At 32.5% G+C, this 19,039-nt stretch overlaps 2 protein-coding genes across 2 annotated transcripts in view; both read right to left on the bottom strand.

The window, feature by feature from the left end:
- Window positions 1-75: 75 nt before the first annotated feature.
- On the bottom strand, window positions 76-2,973 carry LOC128157023 (uncharacterized). The gene is made up of 4 exons (XM_052819373.1): window positions 2,965-2,973; window positions 2,265-2,378; window positions 1,165-1,228; window positions 76-314 (listed from the first exon to the last, which is right to left on the bottom strand). Exons 1-4 carry the CDS (start codon window positions 2,971-2,973, stop codon window positions 97-99), a joined length of 405 nt encoding a protein of 134 aa, XP_052675333.1. The 3' UTR covers window positions 76-96.
- LOC128156751 (uncharacterized) overlaps window positions 2,530-19,039 on the bottom strand; it is a 36,852-nt gene continuing 20,342 nt past the window's right edge. Inside the window, 20 exon segments of the mRNA XM_052819036.1 lie at window positions 2,530-4,677; window positions 4,841-4,914; window positions 5,067-5,205; window positions 5,500-5,655; window positions 6,012-6,194; window positions 6,548-6,739; window positions 7,272-7,449; window positions 7,751-7,840; window positions 8,206-8,814; window positions 9,107-9,217; window positions 10,366-10,452; window positions 10,570-10,715; window positions 14,335-14,608; window positions 14,787-15,415; window positions 15,534-15,599; window positions 15,727-15,801; window positions 16,250-16,408; window positions 17,015-17,113; window positions 17,806-17,887; window positions 18,914-18,996. Coding sequence (XP_052674996.1) covers window positions 4,231-4,677; window positions 4,841-4,914; window positions 5,067-5,205; window positions 5,500-5,655; window positions 6,012-6,194; window positions 6,548-6,739; window positions 7,272-7,449; window positions 7,751-7,840; window positions 8,206-8,814; window positions 9,107-9,217; window positions 10,366-10,452; window positions 10,570-10,715; window positions 14,335-14,608; window positions 14,787-15,415; window positions 15,534-15,599; window positions 15,727-15,801; window positions 16,250-16,408; window positions 17,015-17,113; window positions 17,806-17,887; window positions 18,914-18,996 — 3,879 coding nt within the window. The 3' untranslated portion in view covers window positions 2,530-4,230.

Below are 19,039 nucleotides of genomic sequence, written 5' to 3'. Positions count from 1 at the left end.
TAGAATCCAAAATAAAGCAATTCTTCTCGCTTAATCTAAATATCACTAATAAATTCACTGAAATAACAACAGAAATTTGTAACACATGCGTTGATTTTAATTAAAAAGAATCGGCGGTAGTAAAATGCTGATTGGACCAGGGGTCCCTATCAGTGTGGTTGCAGTGGTTTTCGCTATGTCGTTCACAAGATTTGTACCATCAGTAGCAAATTTCTCGCCTAGTATCAAAACGAGGCCAAGCAGAAGAAGGAGTCCCCATGCATCATCCTCTTCCTTGTACGGCGGGCAGTACACGTACGGGTGAGCTATAAGGCCTGTGTACAGAAAAATAAAATACATGTAAATGAATGGAGTAATGGCGTGTGGCGGACAGTACATGTACGGGTGAACTATAAGGCATATGTACAAAAAAAAATACCTGATCAATGAAGTAAACGTGTGTGGCAGACAGTACACTTACGGGTGAGCTATAAGACCCGTGTAAAAAAATAATAAAGTTACTATGTGATTTTATCACGCCCATGCTTTTGTGCTCAATCCCTATTTCTTTAATATTAAAATATTTATAAAATACGATATTCTATATATGCATTAGTTTTGTTAAAGATAAATATGTATGCAGGCACGGATCTAGAATGGGTCTGGGGCTCAATTATAATTGATTTTATTATCACAGTAAAATTATCGAAATCAAGTCTTGACCCCCATAGCATACCCTCCGTTTAACACGAGTATTCGTCATTTTATCCTCTTTCAAGAAAAGTATCCTCGTTGTAAATTTATAGATCATAAAGTAAATCACATTGATGTTTTTCTTCTGTAAAAACCTGTCTAAGACATGTGCTACATCACAGGCACGTAGTATCGTTTTTAAAAGTGTGTGTCTGTGTGGGAGGGGGGGGGGGGGCAAAGTATCGACGTATACCTATAACTTCAATTTTGTTTCTTTCCTTATTTTCAAATCAGTTTTTTATATGGCCCAATAAAAGTGGGGGGGGGGGGGGGCTCCATGTTAATTCATATTTTTATATAAACATCAAATAAAATCTTTCCCACGCCAAAAAGTGTCTGCTACGTGCCTGCATCACTCGTAAATATAGGCTATATTTCAGCTGAGACGTAAGACGTAAGGTCCAAGCATGGATTAGTAACAGTACTACTTACACTTGGGCTCCAAATAAGTCATCCGTCTCGCGGGACTTGCCAAGAGATCCTTTACATTCAGAACCTGAAAAATAATCCATATGATAACTTAAAGGGACTTAGACACATTTTGAGCTTAAATTTTTCAAAATTTATTTTTCCATTTTTAATGTTTAGAATGGTTGATATGGATATCGTTCTTGCTTCCTCAAAATTTTAAAGTCAAATATTGAGTTACAAGCAAGATACAGAGTTTGAAATTCTTTGTTTTGTAAACAAAGCTTGAGTCTTGTTATTGTTTAAATATGTGTTGTATTGTTATAAGTTTCAATGAAAAAGTGCTTTCTTTTGTTGATAATATTATTTATGAACACATTGAATCAGTTTATCTTGTTTGCCACAAGTCATTTTGTCAAATAAATGGTAATTTCTTTACTTTATATTATTTGTAAACAAATATAAGACTCGAGCTTTGTTTACTTAGCAATGAATTCTTATGTCTGTATCTCGCTAGACACTTGACATCTAACATTTATATTTTGTTTCATAATTCAAAATGCACAAGCAAACCATTTTATACATAAAAATAAAAAATAAAAATTTGATCTCAAATCGTATCCAAGTCCCTTTAACATGTGAAAATAAATAAAGCGCCAATTAATTAATGGACACAATCTTATTAGAAATAATGTGTTTGATTTTTGTAGTGCTCTTTTTCGCTGTAACAAATAACGGAAAGCCAAAATTAGTACCCTTATTCTACTGCAATTTGATTTTAATGCAATTTAATGCAGTTCAATATAAGCTTAAAAGGGTCAAAACTTCAACGATATACCGTCACATCAAGATTTCAGAAGAAAATTCTTAAATCAAATTAAAGTATTATACTATAAAAGTTCATTAAAACAAGAGATAAGTTATAGTTTTGAGGTATATTTCGTAAAATAATTCATATGTCCCTATAAAATCTACAGACCTGACGAAAGAAATAAAACGATATTTACCATCTTAACTTCTCTTGGTTTTCAACACGACTATTCGTGATATTATCTCAACAGGGATTTTTTTCGTACTCACCGGTAATTCAGGTTAAAAGTAAAAGGAAAAAAAGGATTAATTACCTGATTATTATAGATCAGAGTTACTGGAAATTTACTGACGGCCGCATGTGTGTTCCCTGGTGGGGGATCAGAGGAACTGACCACACTACAGAAGCGCCTCCAGTCTAAAGCTCTCTATTCATTTATGTAATATATGATTTATTAATGAAACTGTAGAGTCTAATGCCTTATAACCTGGTGAAATAGCTAACCTAAGCGTTGATCTGATGATCGGTACCATGCGGTTAATTCCACCGCATGGTTTAAGAAACAACGCTGATGGCAGATTTATATGTTTTATTCTGCATAAAAGAGGTTTCGAAAAAAAAAAAAATACTTGTAAAAGTTTCATTCTGTAAAGGAAAAATAACCTCAAACAATTTAACAAAACAAATGATATCACAGATATTCTTAAACAAAAGTATCAACAGAATTCTTTAAAAAAATCTAGAATTCTTGCCTCTTTTTGAGAGCAATGAAATACACATATTTATACATAAAATTGTACTATATCAAATACAATGTATTGCTCAAATACAGGCATATAAATGAAATAATTGTGTTTGCATTTTAGATGAAAATGCTTTATCAAATCAACAAGCTTTTCAAATTGCAACCCTTTCTGGTGAAAAAAAAACTGTAAGAAAAAAAGCCGAATTGCATTCAAATACGAATAAATGTACAATTTAAAGTCAAACAACATCAATCGTAGTAGACTTACTTTAGACATTTTATTCATTGTCCTTGTTTTAATCTGCTTAAAAAGAACACTTGTCATAGCTTTATTGGGAAATTGGTTGCTGAAATTTAACAGTTTAAATCTAAGGTCTTGGATACTTGTATAAAAGCTATGCGATCGTGGGTTCCATCAATTTTACAAACTTCATCCTAGAAAAGTTGGCCCCTTGACTAGCGTAGTTTTTCATATGGCAGGATCTGAACTATGATTAACAATTTTGTCACATGTAGTTTTCACCTGCCTGTCGGTTGTAAATTACAGCTAAATCTTTTATCATTTAACAAACATAGCTATAAAAAAAATTGTGATTTGAGAAATATCAATAAACTAGAAATCACATTTCTTAATCATAGTAATCACCATAAACTGCAATTTACTTCCATAGACGACTTTAAGACTTAGGAAAAGAAACATACCTGATATAATGTAACTGTAGATAAATGCAATATAAAATGTACATTTCACAATATATAAACAGATTTTCATCGCATACAAAATTCGGTGCAGTTCACAGTAAAGTTTGCACAACGGTGACAACACAAACACATACTGTAAACCAACTTCAATAAGAAATTTACCACTGGTCAACCAGTCCACAGCGACTCATTTATCTGCAATACTAAAGGCTGGTTCACAGAGAGCAATATCCAAAACTAGATCATTCTTGCAAATTTCTATTATATGAAATTTAGTTTTTACAGCAGTGTTCAGACAAGTTTATTGTGTATTCAAAATAGACAAGTATGTCATGAAATCCATGGTAGCTATTATTAACAATTTTATACCTAAAACACAAAGCTTTTTTTCAATTTTGAATAAGTAATCTGCTTCATTTTTAAAGGAATTCAACTACTGTATTTCACACAGTTTCTTTTACATGTAACTGCTAAAGATAAGTTTATCACAAGAAAGTCTCGAATCTTACCCTGTTATTTAAAAGAGCTAAAAATCCACCAAATGTTACCTTGAATTCTTGTTTCAGAGGTAATCATATTGTTTCATTTTCAACAAAAATTCTGAAAAACAGCATGATTCTCTCATTCATGGATTGAGACAATGTGTCCAGCTAAGTTTGATCATGTAATTCAAAAGAATGAAAGTGAACAGATCAACAAATGCTCATCAAAATAGCTACTAAATGGATCATCAGGTAGCTTAAAATAATACCCATCAAAACTATGCCCTATTATATTTGAATATTCATAAGTACTGGTAGAAGGTAAAAATCCAAATAATGGTATAATTTTTTTAGTTATTTTGAGTCACTTGTTCCCATACAAGAATTGGTTGTAATTGTTCTATAGAGTGTATAGATGGTGGTAAAATGGCTCTTTGAGCCACTCCATCATCGACTGGTTCTAACGGAATATCAGCCAGCAAAATGCCATTGCCTACCACTGGCCCAAACTCTGTAGGACTTGCTCTGGTAGAGGACTGACTCCCTCTAGTAGAGACACTTCCTCTTGAAGAGATGCTCTCTACACTTCCACGTGGACTGAGTCTTTGTTTCAGTTGGCCATCCTTTGTGCTTGTAGAGGTAAGTTTCTGGTTTGTTTTTTTAGGGAGTGGTTTTTGGGGTCTCATGACCTGTCTCCTGGAAGAGTCTCTACCAACACTGGTTAATGATGTGGCCATGTTCTTGTCAGTCACTGATTTCTGGGAAGCACCTTGCTTTTCACTATGAGGACTGGATTTCTGTAAAAGAAATTATCTATAAAAATCTTTCAGCTTAATTTACTACATGTACTAGACTTTTTTTTTAATCCAAACAACCCCAATATTTTGCAAAATGCACTCAATTTTCATCATCTATGGAATCTTGCTGTGTTCCTCCTGAAAAAAGAATGAAAACTCCTACCTCCTGCATACTGGTAAGTTTTGGAGGTGCTTTCCTGCTTTTTGAAAACCCTTCCACCCATACGAAATTGGAAGCTAAAAAAGATTTTAATTTGCAAGCTTATACATCTACATGCACAAAGCAAATCTCATTCCCATGAGCCAAACACTAGACTTTGAATGTTACGAATGTTTATAAAGTTCAAAGAATGAGAAATATTTTCTGCCCTCAAGAGAATTTAACATACTTGCTAGTAGGTGTGTTTGGAAATCCTTAGGAAGTAGATCCCAGTTCTCAGTGTTAATCACTTGGTGGATGTGCATCTTTAAGAAAGCTTCAGACATTTTCAGAAGAGAGGAAATAAACTTCTCGCCTATATTACAGTTCTGCAAAAAAAAATTTAATTAAAAATATATGAACTGAAAAGAAGCAGAGAACACACTTTATTGAACAAAATTGTAAGATAATTAATATAAATAGCAGTTACGTATTTCTATGTCCAGAGTTTCTGAGCCTATTTTTAGAAGTAACATAAATTGTACTGTACATATACCGGTACATTTAACAATACATTGAAAGTCAACTTTCAGCTTAATTTTATCCATGAACAGAAACGTGTACAAAAATATTTGAAAAATTCTTGCATAGTAATTAAAAATGTTGTTATCTGTAGTCCTTACCTCACCAGCATAACAAACGTAATATTCCCCCCCTTCTGTCACATTTTTGTAAACCTTGGTCAAACTAACGTACGCCAGACATGCTGTTTTCATGGATAAAGACTTTATCACACTCTCAAATAGCTCCTCCAACAAGTCAATCTTGAAGGCAAGGTCCTGCAATTGAAAACAACTCATTGATTGAAATTTGAAAATTTCATTTAAAAAAACCCTTCTGGCAAGTCATACTCATTACCAACCCTGATACCATTGGTAATTCATGTACATATACCATAAACTGAGAACAGATTTACTGGCTAGTCAAATTTTATATATCGAGCATTTTGATTCCTTTTTTAATAAAACATTTCTGAAAAATTACAAGTTTGTAAAATTTAGAAAGCAGACATGAGAACATAAAATTTATTTTGAAAGTAATGTTTGTTGTAAATTTTGAATTATTTCTGTTCTCAATTTTAATCTTGAGGCCTGGTATGTTGAATTCACCAGATAATGATGAGAAAGATGACTACCTTGTCAAGATTGATGAAATGGGGACTGTTAATCAGGCGGTTGAAGTTCTGACTGGTGTATTCCGTGGCACTGTCCATCAGCAGAGTGATGTAGTGGAGAACAGTCACATTGTGCTTTAAATGAGGAATGGTTCGATTCATTCTCTGACAATCCATCATTACTCGGATGACATTAGAAATATCCTACAATAATGTTTATAGTGGATTAAAATCAAATAATGAATCTAACAAGACTTATTACGTTAACCTTGTCTACCGCGGATTCACTTAAATTTGTTAGAGCAGTTTTTGAAAACTGACAGTACTGTTTTGTTTTTTTTAAGGTTTATAGGAATGTTATTTTGTGGATTATTCTAATGAATATTGATAAAAGGACTATGTGTGGTATTATGCATTTTTTGCCCCCAAAATTAATGTTTTTTTCAAAAAGCTTTAAAAATAAGGTAGAAGATAGTTGAAATCATATCGAAAATAAACGTGTAAAAAGGTTGTCTCCATACAATTCAATTCAATTCAATTCAATACAAGCTGTTTACCATGCTAGATGCTGCTGTATTGTAACAAATTTCAATAATCTCTGGTGGCAATCGAGCAAATGCCTCTGTCCTCCAGATCTTGATGCGATGATTGTTAATCCATTTTGTGCACCGTTCCTGCATTTCTGCCATGTTGTATGTGACAGTCAGACAGAGGGTTATCAGTACACCTTCCTCACAGACAGAACAGGGCTGAAAATAAATGATCAGTTTATTCTACATTTCAACTACTTAATGTGTTTCCTTCATGTACATGTATATGTATAAATAAAAGAGTATTATATCAATTAAAATTTTGCTTTTCACAGGTAAGGTACATGTAGAAAACTTGAATTTTTTTCTCTTGTTAATATACCGTAATTGATAATGTCTTAGGAAAGCATTTTTCCACATATGATATGTAAGGCAAATATTTATGTATTTAAAAAAATGTCAATGCCAAAAAATTGTCTCAGAGTACTGTCCTCTCAGTAGATGGCAGTGATATTTTCTCTGATAATTATAAATACATACACAACATTCCCACACACAGATCTTTCATGCTTCACAAGATTAATCTGAATTACAAAACAGCTGTCAAAAGTAACACTTTTTGAATAACAAAATTTATTTCCTTTTTTGAAGTTTTCCCTTGCACAACCAGACATGACATCAGTTATGTCACTGAACACGAGTTTCCTTATCCCTCTACCCCATAATACAAGATATGTCAGTAACTGGTAACCTTATGGAAGAAATGGCAATAATCTCTCCGCAGGTTATACAAAACGACATCCCTGAGGCCGTCCAACCCGTACATATCCGCTACCATGATTAGCTCACTGAGCGTACAGCTGTCTATCAGGTCGGTTACACCTCCATACAGGTACAGTAGGGTCTGCTCCATCACACCAGGGGTAACACTGTGAAGGAACAACAGGATTTTTCTCCTAACACGACTATTCTTATACAATGTTTAACATACCAATACCTGTATCCATTCTTAAAAAATTACCAAAAGCTACGATATCAACTGGATAGGACACAACAGGTTTATTGCAAAAAATGATAATGTTATATATGTATTATTTTTTTGCAAAATTTAAGTATACCTGTGGTACTTTGAATAAATTCTAAATCCTTTCTTAATTTTTGAGTTAAAGTAATTTGATTCTTAAGATTCTTAAATGAGAAATAAAATAAATCATTTTACATGTGCTTTACCCTTCAAGTTTAATTTCATGAGAATCACTCTCTACCCAAGATCCCGACAACATAGCTTCAAAGTAGGCTGATCTGGCAGTGAGCAATGACCTATGGAAGAAAAGATGATAAAATAGAAATCTAATTGAATCAATGCTTCTCCATAGTCCATATTTTGTTATAGATAAAACATTCTTCCTCTCTTTTTCTTAATAAAATATATGTAACCCATTTCATAGCTTGTTTTATACCTTTACTTCATACACTGACTTTTAAGAGTTTATTCTTTAATACATTGTATTGAATTAAACTTAAAAAAAGAATTCACTTCAAATGTTCTTTATCTTGTTTTCAAAATGATATAAAATTTATAAAAAGAAACAATATGCATAGAGCTAAATATTGTTAAAGAATTTGATTCCCAATTTCAAATAACAACAAAAAGAAGTGTTTTTTTAATAGCACCTTTGTTTTACCTGTGAGCTTTGAAATGGACATCAGACACTGTGATAATACAATCATAATCTAGGTCCTGTAAAAATCCACGAAGTAGGTCCTCCCCTAAAACACTGCAAGTGTTATATGGGACGGTGATGTCGTAAGACATTTTGATCAGTTCTGAGAGATTAGGATTCTCTTCCACCACATCATCAACATCACTTAGTTTTGTGTCCTCTTCAGTGACTTTTTGCAAAATGTCTGTGTTATCTGAATCATATTTATCACATCTATTGTCTTGTATATCATTTTCTCCATCTAATGTCACTTTTTCTGCTAATGTATTACACTCCTCTACACCATTCACATGGGGAATCACTTTGTTCTGAACCTCTTCGTCTCTGGTGACAGTTTCATTGTGCAAATCCTGCACCCCATTGGTGAGGACTTCTGACTCCTCCAATGGGTCTGTTGTCTCCTCCCCATTCATGTCCTCTTCTTCCTTTCTGATCCTCATCATTCTTCTCCTCACACTCTCTGGCTTCTTCTCAGACAACAGGGAGAGGAGATAGTCCACCATTGTGTAACCAGCTGCAATGTCTATCTCATCAATCTCTCCATCCACAGAATTAACATTGTACAGCTGACTACAGAAAGAATGAAATAATTCTTTATCTGTGAATTACAACAAATGTCCATGTGTAGGTCATATATATATACATGTATACAAAGCAATAGAGCAAAAAAATGGAAATCAGTTCAATGCATACATCTACTGTTCTTCTTTAAAACACTTGTATGTCAAAGTCTAAGGGCTATAACTCTAATAAAAAAAACATGTACATGCATTTTTTGTTTATAGGAATTGAAGATTTTTTTTTCTAAAATACATTATGAATAATAACATTAAAATTTCAAATCATATTCATATTTACTTACTGAAACAGTATAATCAAAGTGTCATAATCAAGCCACCATGGCATTGTCAGTAGTTTGCTTTGAGGCTCAGCATTGGCCAATTCCACAAATCTCTCATAAATTCTTTTACTTCTGCAATGTTTAAAAACACACATCAACCGATCATTGTTAATTTTAGGAAGTATATGTATTGTTGATAAATATTTTTTTTTCTGTTCATGAACCTATTTGAATAAATCATACAGATGATATTAAGCTTGAGATATTGAATGAACTTTTCAAAAATGAGCCAGAAAATAATAAATGTGTTAAAAAGCTGAATATTCTTTGGAAATTTTAATCATTTTTTACCATTTTTTTTTGGGGGGGGGGGGGGGGTGGGGGCATTTTACCATTTTCATGTTGTCATTTTTTTTTACAAGTACTCAGCAAAACCTGATTGTTTGGCTATTACGGTAAATAAAGTTCAAATAAAATTTTTCATGCAAAATTCTTAAGAATTGAATAATTTTACCACTAAGACTTTCAGAATTGATATATTTTCAAAGATAAATGTTTTGAAGTAAAAATAAATACTTGTAAACAAAGTAAAATATGGAAACAGAGAGAATATATTTGGTTTTATCCTCTGATTACCTAGGTGGATTTTTTGCTGATTCATATGCATCTTCTTAGTATAAAAACCCCCAATAGGTAAAAATATTGTAAATGCTGATTATTTTTTAATGCTTAAATCACCTTTATTATTATACATGTAAAACCTTAAAGTCCTATTAAAATTGTATAATAATCATTTATATATACATATAAAATAAATATAAAATAAATTACTTACTTATACAGTAAATTATATCAATTTATTTTATGACTATTTCTACAAAAGGTGAAATTGTACATTGCCTAATTTTATTTCTACTAAAATGTCTCATTAGAATTTTTATTATATTAACACATTCGGAACTTTGTTTTTCCCCCAAAGAAATATAAATAAAATGATTAAGAAAACTAATGCAGTGTTGATAAGAATATATTCATAAGTGATAAAAGCATTATTTTTGCAGTGGTCATAAAATATGGTATACATTTAGATCAACCAACTATGAAGGTTTTATTCAATAGACATTTTTTGTGTTAAACAACAGGTAGAGATACACTTAAAGTCTCAGTGTAATGTATAATCATTAATTACATTTCTTTTTCTTGTACCTCTGTATATTGATTAATATACGTCATCATCAAATGCTAAAACCTTTTTTGTGATAGAATCAATCATAAATTACCTGGTCTTTATGAAAAACCTGTGCACTTGAATTGTTCGATTGCCAACAGCTATTGTCAGGTCTGAGTGTATTTCTTCGTCCAACATTCTAAAGGTAAAGTGTTTGAACCATAACATTGTACATGTATTTGCTAACAAAAACTACAAATGGTAATATACAATTCACCATAAGATTTGTTATTCTCTGTCTATCAAACAAATGTACCTTCCAATATCTTTTTGCATCTGTTTGGCTAAGGTCAACTTTAGACGAGAACGCTCTCTTTCACTTTTATCAAGAAATGCATCTCCAAAGGTTTGACTCCGAAACTTGTCTTTTGGTCTAGCCATATTCTTGCGATGATTCAAAGCCTAAAAGTTTTGAGATAACTTTGAATGAATAGCAAGAGGAGAAATTCACGTTTCTCGAGAGAAACAAGAATCATGTCACGTTTACTCTTCAGTTTAAGAGAGTAAAAATACACCGAATTACAAGTCAATTAAAAAAATTAAAATGATTTTAATTCGAAATGCTTCACATTAATCATATATCAAAGGACGTACTAGTATACACGTCCCGACTCAAACTGAATCGGTGAAATGTATATAAGATCATAACCTTATCTCATGCTTATGAAACATAGTTCATAAATATTGCAAATGTCATTCGTTGTAACAAATGTATTTGCTTAATAGATAATATTAGTTCACTTAGAACTAATTTATCACCTGTGAAATTTAGGTAACAATTAGTCAATCACTTTTTTATCATCGCCGAGTGTTTACAACTGGAAATATGCAAGAGCCACATAAACACAAAAACCTTACAACAGAATGATTAAACCCGGTTGTCTAAATGACGTTATATCTAAATGACCGTCTTATGCCATTATTTCTTGTTAACCGGTTAGCAGAAAAAATCTACATAAATAACAACATAATTTTTAAAAGTTTTTTTTTAATTCTCATTTATTTCGACGAAAGACAAGTCCCAACAGCTTACAAGACAAGATTTAAAGATAATGGCATGGTTTCATACTCTTGATTCTTCAATGGCTTCAAATCCGTCTTCTACTCTTCTGGCATATATACATGTATAAGCATTACTCGAATGAAAGAACAAAAATCGACCCGACCCCCCCCCCCAAAAAAAATAAAACAAACAAAAAATCCAATAAAAAACATAAATTGTTCACAGCAAATTAAGGCATGTTAATTGTGTATAGTAAACATGAAACAATACGTGATCCATTTTGTAACTGAAAGATGGTGTAGTTGCTCATATAGAAACTTATATGTATGTTGTGCAAATAGCAAGTGATGGTTAGACAGTTATTGTATTTGCAACAGGTGCGTTTATGGAATTGTAAATGCAAAGTTCTAGTGTTCGAAGGTATTTAAAACACGTGTTATTGGTTTGTACATTACTTGTACATGTATAAAATTGGAAATGTCAGTTGGCCTGATGATTTAAAAATAAACTAGTATACTATATATTTCAATATAGAACAATCCTCAGTTTTCCTAGGAAATACTGAAGAAAATAATCAGAATATGTAATTTCGATTTGCTTGTATGCTTTAAATTTCTCAAAATGCGATCATATCTTTACATTTATATTTACTTCCACTGAGTATGTTCTTCTATATCTATCTTTAAAAGCCAAGTGTGATTCATAGCTCAATAGAAATTGACAGGACTGAAATCTATACGATCCAGTTCTAACCAGTTTATCAACGAAAATTGCAACAACCTAGCTAAAAATTCCCGGACTGCACATAATGACAGAAATCGCCGTTTCTTCATTCTTACGTACTGGTGTACATAACAAAAATCTAAATTTTGCTTACTTTTATTATTAATTCAATTTATTTCATTTTCAGCAACCTAAAAAAACACAGACGTTACGAAATGACTACATATTCAAATTTCCATACATAGGCTATAGAGGAAATCGCCGTTTCTTCTATCTTAAAATCTTAAAATTCATATTGTTATATGCATCAGTACGATGCATATAACGATAATATAAATTTTACTTACTTTTTATGGTTAGCTTAGCAATGTTTACTTGTACGCATTGGACTATGGTCAAACCAACTCCCAAAGCTTTTTGCCTATCTCAAAAAGATTTACAATATTTTACCTTGCTATTCTAACATACATGTTGGTACATGTAGGGGCACTGATTCAAAGTTAATAACTTTTGGGGTTTTCTTCATATTTGCAGTTTGTTCTTTTACTCAACATCAGAGAACTTACAAAATTGTTTCTTAAAACAGAAGCTTGTCCAACTTACATTAATCACAGAACATTGCTCATTCGCAGTATTCAAAATAATATATAAACCTAAACAATCTCAATCATGAGCAAGTATTGCATGTTTTACTTTTCGGCGATAGACAACTTCCCTATAAAACCAACTGCTCAATTTTTCAAGCAGTTCAACAATATATCAAGTCAACAAAAAGATTCTGAATAATACCTGTTATTAATAATCTTGCATTATATCATCCTAAACTTTACCTCAGTATAAATATACGTGCACTCAATATCTTATACCTCTTATTTTTATTATATACTTCATATAAAATATTCACTATCATTACATTTTTTCTTATTTTCAATTGTTTTTATGATCCCAATTTTTGTGTTATTATTTTTTTCTCCATTTTTGGGGTTGTTTTTTTTTTTGTTCTTTGTTTTGACTTCTTATTTTCTTTCTCTGTTCTTTATCCTACATGAATTCGTTACTTTTTTGTGCATAAAGGAACCGGGGGAAAATTATAGAGGAATAGCTAAAAATGTGGTTGTAAATATTAAAACTATTTAAACCATAAATAAATCATTTATTACAAGGACACGGGTTATAAATAACTTTTCATTCAAACCGTTTAAATGGAGAGTAAGAAGATCATTTATTATAATTACATGCGTTATTGTATAACAAATTAATATGGCTTGAATCAAATATAATTAAACATCTGGCCTATTGGACCTATAAGTCACTGTAAAATATATATAAAGATATACATGTCTTCGACACAGCATTTTTATACAGTAAAGACTGTACATGCATGATGCAAGAAAGTTTTTGAAGAGTTGCAGAACGGTTAGGGCATAAAAAATGAATATCACAGACTTCAAAAAAAAAAAAGTTTCAACTAAAATCAATCTACGTAAAGATATCATTTTCATTTACATACGGAAAAAATTGTCAACATAAAAAAATACTTCACATAAATATTTATCAATATGAGACTTACAATGAAAAATGGACATTCAATATTGTTATTTAATTTTTTGCATACATGAAGTAACAATATCGTTTCACAAACGACGCTAAAATAATTTAGCTCCGACTTATTAAACATCAATATGATTATAAATATCTATATAAATTTAAAATATCTTGCTCGCATGCTCACAAATTAAACTTATTTGTTGATCCGTTTCTTGTTTTTGTAATTTTGCAAATCAAAAGAATATTTTTCCAATGCATATTCACCAAATGCCACTCTATTCCTTGGGCCAAACCAGTTTTAATTAAACCACAATTTTGTTTGACTAATCAAAAATGTAAACATCTACCCATTCATCCCTAATTTTCAAAAAAAGTTAAATCATGGCACATTAAAGTCAAGTAAATGGGGAAAATAATTCCCTTCTCAAACTGAAGAGTTCTGTCTTACAGGACTCGTAACGTACACAAAGCGCGCACTTGTAAACAATTGTCGGAATCCCACGACTTTAATGCGAGAATGGACGTGAATTTCGGACGACTACAGTATCCTCCTGTTGTCATTCATTTTATGAATATTCTTACAGTGTATACTTTAAATGAGAACAGACAAGCACTATCTGGTGACAGTAAATATCTTCATTGACCTGGTGAAGGAAAATATCTTCATTGACCTGGTGAAGGAAAATATCTTCATTGACCTGGAACATCTTCCACCTGCGTTTTGATAAACATAACATTGTCCTTTACGAAACCACCGTTTCCTTGTAAACGGGACAGCGGTAGAAATAGGGGACACCCGCTAGCTATGTTCATGTCTGTTGTCGGCCGTTTGAATGACGAACTGTTGGGGTCTGTTCGAAACGAATCCCTGACAGGAGCCCCGCCGCTTTGATCGAAAACTGTAAAGATGACTCTCTTAGAAAAGGGCCATGTCAAAATTGCATCGTAGTCACCCCTCAAAATGGCGAAGAATATGGAAATATGTGTCTTTTTGCCCATGCCATCACCATTTGGGTATAACCTGTGGTAAAGAAAGAAATAATGGCAATGAATAAAATTCCAAAACGAGGGAAAATAATGATAAAGACCAATAAACAACGTTTCTGTGAAACATTGCAATTTAATGATATTCTAGCAGGTATCTGAAAGAATGATACCTTATTATGCGATCTTTTGATTCGATCATTTCCGAGACATACCTGACACACATCTTGTAGCCATATTTAGACGTGTAAAATGGCGGAGAGAATAAGCTAGTAACTGTTCCCGCCACAGCTTTCGCCCGTACTTCGCTCCAGTTTTCAATACGCCATACCAGTTCGCCATTGAAGGAACAATTATCCTTAGAGAGAACGTTTTGGGACAGTTGTGTCACTTGTACCTCGCTGTAGGCCAGTTTTCTCTCCAGTTCCTCAATTTTCTTTGCTTTTTCTTCGCAGTCTCTCTTTATAATTTCCATGTCTTTTTGACGGTCATCCAGAACATTGAGAACCCGCTCGATCTCGCGGTGTAGGGTTGTTACGATCCCTTCGAATGTACCCACTTTGATTTCGACCGCTGCTAATTTGTTGGCGTCAGTGTTGATTCCAGCTCCTTCTGCTGATTGTGCCTCATCGTAGCTAGGCAACCTGTTGGTGCCGCTCGCTCCATTTTGTTGCATATCGTTGCTGAGGGACATTGTTTGCTTCAGTTGTTCAACATCCTCACCCAAATGCCGCAATTTTTCTCCGGTAATAAAGTTCGTTAGTTCTCTCAATTGGTCCATCATCTTTTCAATGTGAAAGCCAGGCTTTTCCTCAATGTGAGAAATAAATCGACGTCTTTCGACCTACATTTTAATAAAAACACTGTCAATATATATAACATATATAATAAGTTATCTGAAAGAATTTTACTTTAAGAATTCAATAAACAAACACAAGTTTTGTATGTGTCGACAAACCTACCGCTTCACATCCTGCAATGCACTTCACTTTTTTATTTGGACACTCGGAATCTACATGTTCCTGAAACTGTAAACAATTGATTTTTGTAAAATATATGTGTTATTGCAGGTTATTTTTCAAAAGTTTTAGGATTCAGTGAGATACCCTATCGTTTATTTTCTGTCTTGCTATACATATGTACTTTAATGGCTACCTTGTCTCGTTGAATTTTCTTTTTGCCACAGCTCTCGCAATTCATTGGATATTTTGGACATTCTTTGTTATGTTCCTGCGAATAGAAAGAAACTTGTGACATAGGGATATAATAAACAATATTTTAAATTAAGGAACATTATTGATGCAATAACTCATTTTCATTTCATTTCCTACTGATTTTGAACAGATATTTTAAAAAATCGAATCTCTAAACTATATATACAGATTTCGTTGGCATTTTTGTTAATATTTATTTACATGACTCTATCCTATACTGCGTTAGAGGTTTGTTTTTTTATAAAGTATCATAAAATATTGCTAAATTCTTTTATTACTATGACAAAAAATTCAAATCATTTTACCAGTATATGATAAAATATCTATGTGTGTGTTTCCGATTTCTCATTAGGGTGCGTTTATAGCAAGTGCCCTTCAGTTGTCATATAAAGATTTCACTCTTCTTACAATATCCTTAAAATTCTTATTTTTATAAACAGCTTCCGTTTTTAGTCTATAGCTACCTCCAGTTGGTCTTGACTGGTACTTGTGGAGCAGTATTTGCACGTCACCGGTCGCTTGGGACAGTCTTTCTCTGCGTGACTTTTCACTCTGCTGACTTCCACTGATTCCCCACAGTTTGGACACGGTATAGGACGGAACTTACAGTCCTTCACGTGTTTCTTGAAAATAGTAACAGTTTTGGTTTATTTCATACAAAAGATCAACAATTAAAAATACATTTATACTCATCAATCTAACAATTAAAATCTAGTTGGTCGTCTAAAGTTCATATTCAACAATTGGCAAATTAGAGGTCTCTTGCTGTCTAGGGTTATTTGATTTATGTTTGAATTACAAGGTAGAAAAATCACCACCGGGATAATTATTTCTATTTGTTATGTAATACGGTATTTATCAGTTTGGCAATTAAGCGGCATATTTTCTTTGCTTTCAATAATTTCAATTAGTAGTTCTTCATCTTATGAGATGTGGCCTAGCTGAAGCACCGTACATTTCTTAGTTACGCTTAATCAATATCTCAAAACATGAAATGGTTGATATATATTTATACGAAATAAAATTTTAACAAGGAGTAGAAGTGAAAAACAAACAATACATTTCATGTTTAATATATGTATACAGGGCTTTCACAATAACATCGAATAAAATCATAATTTGGACCCAATTTTGCTTTAAGCAATTGGAATTATAAAAACAATATGGAATTAATTCGATTTTTTTCTGTAATAACCTAAGCTTGAACTTGATGAATAAAGACACGATACCTCGAAATCACGAAATTTCCCGGTCCATGGACAACCCAGATTGGAACAGTTGGATTCCATACTGAACATTTCCCTACGTAGTGCATTGTCAGGGAAAAGCTGTAATCAAAACAGTGTTGCTATTTAAGGGAATTTGGAAAGACAATTTATATAGTAATATATTCCGTTTTTATAATTTCTGTAATTAAAAAGAGGACCAGTTCTTGAGATTGACGGATCAACGTCAAACACAACTTTCCCTGGATCTAGAATCAATATCATAAACTCTAATTCTCTACGCCTGTTTCTTGCAATCAGTTTTATTGTTGTCTTCGAACACTACTTGGACCAGTTTGGATATTCTTGATTACATATATTAAATTGACATTTGGAGCGCCAAATTCACAAAAAGGAGCTAAAAATAGTATTACAGTCGATAAGCTAGGTTTATTGGTTGTAAACTGTAGTTTACTGACAGAAAACTATAGTTAACTGGTTAAGGACGTTAAATTTATATTTCACGTCTGTAAAGCATAGTTAACGTTATTATCTATTCTATGACTATATATTTAACACTAAAAACAACCATTTGCATGTGAAACGAATGATTAACAACTCTTAATCATAGTTTACAAATGTAAATTATATAGTTTTTAGATGTGAATCTATATTTATCAGCAAAATCCTTTGCGGTTTGTATACTATACATATTGTAGCTATGTTTAGCTCATTTTTATTAAATATATAAAATAAATATATATCATAGTTAAAATTCGTGAGTCATTTACATATTCATTGTTTGTTTGTTGTACCTGTTCTTTCCTGATTATGCTGTAGTCTTCATTGTCCACGCCCTCCTCTATACATGACTTGCATTGAACCTGGCTACCAGAGCTGAATAAATAATTTCATACTTGAATAGATCGTTAAAAAGTGCAAAAGAAGATTAAATATATGAACATATAGAAGATAATAATTGAATCCAAAATAACAAAATATAAATACATTAATTTTGTATCGATACAATTAACAGTTATGGTTATTTGTGGACAGGACCCCTCCATAACCCCTACCCCTACTTCTACCCCCGGGATAGTTTTAATCTCCGTTTGGTAGAAATTCCTTTAAAGATTAACAAAAAATAAATGATTTAATATGTAAAATTATCTCCAACCTGCATTTTTATACGCCGGGGTGGGGGGGGGGGGGGGGGGGGTAGGTAGGGTGGGTTTACATAAATATCTATTAGTTCAGATATTTGGAAATGGACTAGGTGTGCACATGCTCTGGATGTCTAAATCTTTGGGGTGGATGGAAGTGGAGAGAGGGGGTCCTGTCATCAGGCACATTTGAGTTTTTCAAGCTATATACCCTCACCTTATTATGGCTGAAATACACTCTCTGCAAAACCTGTGTCCACAGTAGCTCTGGACTGGGTCTCGTAGAACTCTATTGCATGCGTTGCACAAAACTTTTATATCAAACCCTTTTTTAAATATTTCAGTTGGATATCCTCCCACTGGCAGTCCAACCTCCGACATTTTGGAGTAACTGAAACGAGGAAGTGTATCTACAGTTTTTTTATTCAGACGTTTTCCTTGCTTTATTAACGATTTTGATATTCTTCTTCCTGGCATGTAAAATATCAAAAGAGTTAAAAAAAAACCAGGACTAATATAATCGATTTGATCGAATTACAGTTCTCTACAATTATATATGAGAGAGAGAGAGAGAGAGAGAGAGAGAGAGAGAGAGAGAGATTGCGTGAAAATAAACCTGTAAGGTTATTTGATTGGGATATTTATGTCTGCTGATGATTAGAACTCACAATTATTAAGACAAACAAAACACATAAAAATGATAAAAAAACCCCCAAAAAACAATAGCTTCCATACTCTCATACGTGTACATCAGACTTACCTCACTGTTTCATCTATGAAACTCCCTCTATCTTTTCCAAGCAATGACTGGATTCTAAAATTAACTTGGTTATGGGAGTGTTCCTATAAATAAAAAAAGTTTTTTGTTACTCTAAAATTAACCATG

Source organism: Crassostrea angulata, chromosome 7 (genome assembly GCF_025612915.1).
Source record: "Crassostrea angulata isolate pt1a10 chromosome 7, ASM2561291v2, whole genome shotgun sequence".
Lineage (NCBI taxonomy): Eukaryota > Metazoa > Mollusca > Bivalvia > Ostreida > Ostreidae > Magallana > Magallana angulata.
Note: the sequence above shows the minus strand (reverse complement) of the source record. Positions and strands in the feature narration are given on the sequence as shown.